Source organism: Macadamia integrifolia, unplaced genomic scaffold (genome assembly GCF_013358625.1).
Source record: "Macadamia integrifolia cultivar HAES 741 unplaced genomic scaffold, SCU_Mint_v3 scaffold_94A, whole genome shotgun sequence".
NCBI lineage: Eukaryota > Viridiplantae > Streptophyta > Magnoliopsida > Proteales > Proteaceae > Macadamia > Macadamia integrifolia.
Window position 1 is genome coordinate 73,266 of NW_024870676.1, and position 2,886 is coordinate 76,151.

At 40.2% G+C, this 2,886-nt stretch overlaps 2 protein-coding genes across 5 annotated transcripts in view; one reads left to right on the forward strand and one right to left on the reverse strand.

Annotated features, from left to right (window-relative positions):
- Nucleotides 1-2,886, forward strand: part of LOC122071789 (pentatricopeptide repeat-containing protein At5g08305) — an 11,718-nt gene that overhangs the window by 8,268 nt on the left and 564 nt on the right. The window contains exon 2 of one of the 4 annotated variants that reach the window (XR_006138280.1): nucleotides 717-1,637. The exons of 1 other annotated variant lie outside the window; for it this stretch is intronic. The gene's annotated coding sequence lies outside the window, so the exon portion shown is untranslated. Of the gene's footprint in view, nucleotides 1-107; nucleotides 385-478; nucleotides 606-716; nucleotides 1,638-2,886 lie in introns of those variants that run through there. 2 more of the 4 variants (XR_006138279.1, XR_006138281.1) reach the window with 2 other exon arrangements.
- The window catches only part of LOC122071788 (potassium transporter 4-like), a 14,014-nt gene continuing 11,128 nt past the window's right edge, over nucleotides 1-2,886 (reverse strand). The window contains exons 5-9 of the mRNA XM_042636196.1: nucleotides 2,176-2,436; nucleotides 2,023-2,075; nucleotides 1,708-1,822; nucleotides 1,380-1,634; nucleotides 1-1,200 (exon numbers count right to left, since the gene is read on the reverse strand). Of these exons, the coding sequence (XP_042492130.1) occupies nucleotides 110-1,200; nucleotides 1,380-1,634; nucleotides 1,708-1,822; nucleotides 2,023-2,075; nucleotides 2,176-2,436 (1,775 nt within the window). The 3' untranslated portion in view covers nucleotides 1-109. The remainder of the gene's footprint in view (nucleotides 1,201-1,379; nucleotides 1,635-1,707; nucleotides 1,823-2,022; nucleotides 2,076-2,175; nucleotides 2,437-2,886) is intronic.

Sequence of the window (2,886 nt, forward strand, 5' to 3'; positions counted from 1 at the left end):
TTTTTTTTGGATTTGATTAGAGCAGAAAGTGTGATTCATGTAGCATATGAGCAGAAGTTCCAGTGCCATAACTTCTGGACAGTGAATAGCTTATCTTTTCATTCCAGAGCTACACATAGTAGATCATGCCAACTTGAATGAGACCTATGTGAGGAATGTCAAGTGCCCAAGTGGAGTCTCTACAGTTCTGCCGAAGAACTGAATATCCCATATCAATCGCTAATTTCTTCAGAAATGAAGATGACTTATGGGCCTTTACATATGAGTGGCCCATTATATATGTAATCCCTGCTGCTTTTGCTTGGATCAAATCCATCAGTTCTTCCCTCATTGAAGGACTCATGCTTGGATTGGATTCCAATTGTAACCGGACTTGACGCCTCCTGATTGATGGGTTTTCCTCCTCGTATGCCAATCTGATGCTTGAGGAGGTGTTTAGTACTGATGTAGTACTACTTTGGATTGTATCCACTTCCAGATCAGTATCTATCCAGGTCAAGCTTAATGGGGTAGCTCTAGTGCTTATGATGGCCACTCTCTCATCAAGATGTGAACTTTCAGAAATCTCAGAGGTTGATGAGAACTGCTCTTCCATCCGTATGAACTCTGCAATACTTTGGATGATTTGGTTCTCAAAACTGTCACCATTATCCTGTTGAATGTCCTTGTACCCATACCTTACAATGCATCGATACATCTTGTATGGTGTTGGGCAGATCCTACCAACAAGGAAGCGTTCCTCAGTTGAGACATAGGGGACAGGCACTGATTTCACACAAACAAATATCAGTACCTCATGAAATGTTGGGAAATTGGTGATGAAGTGAGTGAAAATGGCAGGGACACCAGTGGCCAAATCAGAATAGACAAGACCAATTCCAGGTACTCGAGCAAGCCCAAGGCAACCGCTAAGATTCAGTAACCAATTCATTGAGACCTTGTTGTGTAGCTCAAATTCATACTTTTGGCGAGTTCCATAGTGCCAGACATACATGATGGCCATGAAGATGGTTGAGAGCACAAGAGGAACCCATCCTCCTTGGGACACTTTAATGAATGCTGATGATAAGTAGATCCCTTCGATGAACCAGAAGAAGAGGAGAAAAGCTGCAGCTAATATGATGCTTCTTTTCCAGACGAAGATTATTACCAATGCCATTAGAAATGTTGTAATGAACATTACTGACATGCAAGCAATCCCTGCATGTAAAACCGTCCAAATAAAATAAGAATGTGCTATCAAGGATTCTTAATTCCTCTTCCATGCATGCCCTGAAATTTATGTGCAGATAGACATGTTCATAGATCAAAGTCCAAACCCATATCATGTCATTGTAAGCTTGAAATACTAGTAACTGAGAGAATAAGAATAGACATACCATAAGCATTTCCAATCAAAGTTGTGTCCTTGAATCCAATGGTTATAGCAAGACAAAGGATCATGAGAATCCAATTTATTTCTGGGATATAGATTTGACCATATATATGTCTTGACGTATGAATAATCTTGATCCGTGGAAAGCATCCAAGAGCATGGCATTGTTTGATAATGGAGAAGGTAGCTGTGATGACTGCCTGACTCCCAACAATGGCTGCAAGCGTTGCAATCACGAACATGGGCCAGTATATTCTATCTAGAGGAAAGAGCAACAGTAATCAGTGCCTGGATATTCACTGAAATAATCAAAACTGACTATTGGTTCTAACCTGGTATGGATGGATAGAAACTCTGAGTTAAAGAAGATAGATTTTTGGAAAGAAAGGCCGCCTGCCCCATGTACTGTACTACTAAACATGGGTATATAGTGAATACAAAGGCAAGCTGCAAAATCAGTGATAACAAAAGTGAAAAGTGTAAGAAGTAGATCAAGAAAATATATTAGGAAAGGCAAAGCTATAAGCTGGATTCAGATATAATGTGATCTCATGTGGGAGATTGGATAATGGATATACTCTACAAGTGGGTTATCCCACATTTTTGAATTGTGTATAAAGGTCAGTAGACAATGGTGAAATGTTTACCCTTATTGATGAGGCAGTGAAGTGTCCTAAATCTGCAAACATGGCCTCTGAACCTGGTGGGAAACAGTAAAGTTAATCTTGGTTATTAACTCTGAGAGGATTAGAGGAATCAAAGAAAATCCAAGACCAGTTGCTATGCTTAGGTCCATGTACCTGTTATTGAAAGAAGAATGCCTCCAAGAGAAATCCAACCTTCTTTGCCAGTTTGTCTAAAGAACTTGACAATATAAGTTGGAGATAGTGCAGCGAAAACCATAGGGTTCCAATATAATGTGTTGTATAGGCCAATGATGAAGATCGATACCAACCAGATAATGACAATGGGTGCGAAAAGGAAAGCAACCTTATGGGTTCCATAATGTTGTAAAGCAAATAAGCACACCAATATGACACAAGCAAGGAACAGCACTTCTTCTGCATACCAGCCAATAGCATTAGTCACCGTATATATGGACCAAGGGTGGAGATGGTCAGGGTAGTTAGACCACAAAGCATGTCAAGTAATTTAAGGTCTAGCTTGTTGACCACAACCCATGGTATAGGTAATTAGCACCTTGAGCCCTCACATTGATTTGGTTCAAAAGTGCCAACCAAAGTCTTATGCTTAGTTCTAGTTTAGGCCTACAGGGTCTTCATCAAATACTTGATTGGCTTGGATTGGGTTGCCATCAAGGGGAAGACTGCTAAAGCCCTAACTCCTACATCAAGGGGAAGACTGGTAGTTTCTTATTCCTCTTCAGATTTCCCTTCCTGCTTAGGATAGGCCATTGATTTTGTGGTGGAGCTCTTTCCTTACATATATATATTTTTTTTATTTCTTTCTCCTTTTTCTTTCCTCTTTTTGGCTTTTTTTTGGGGGGGAGG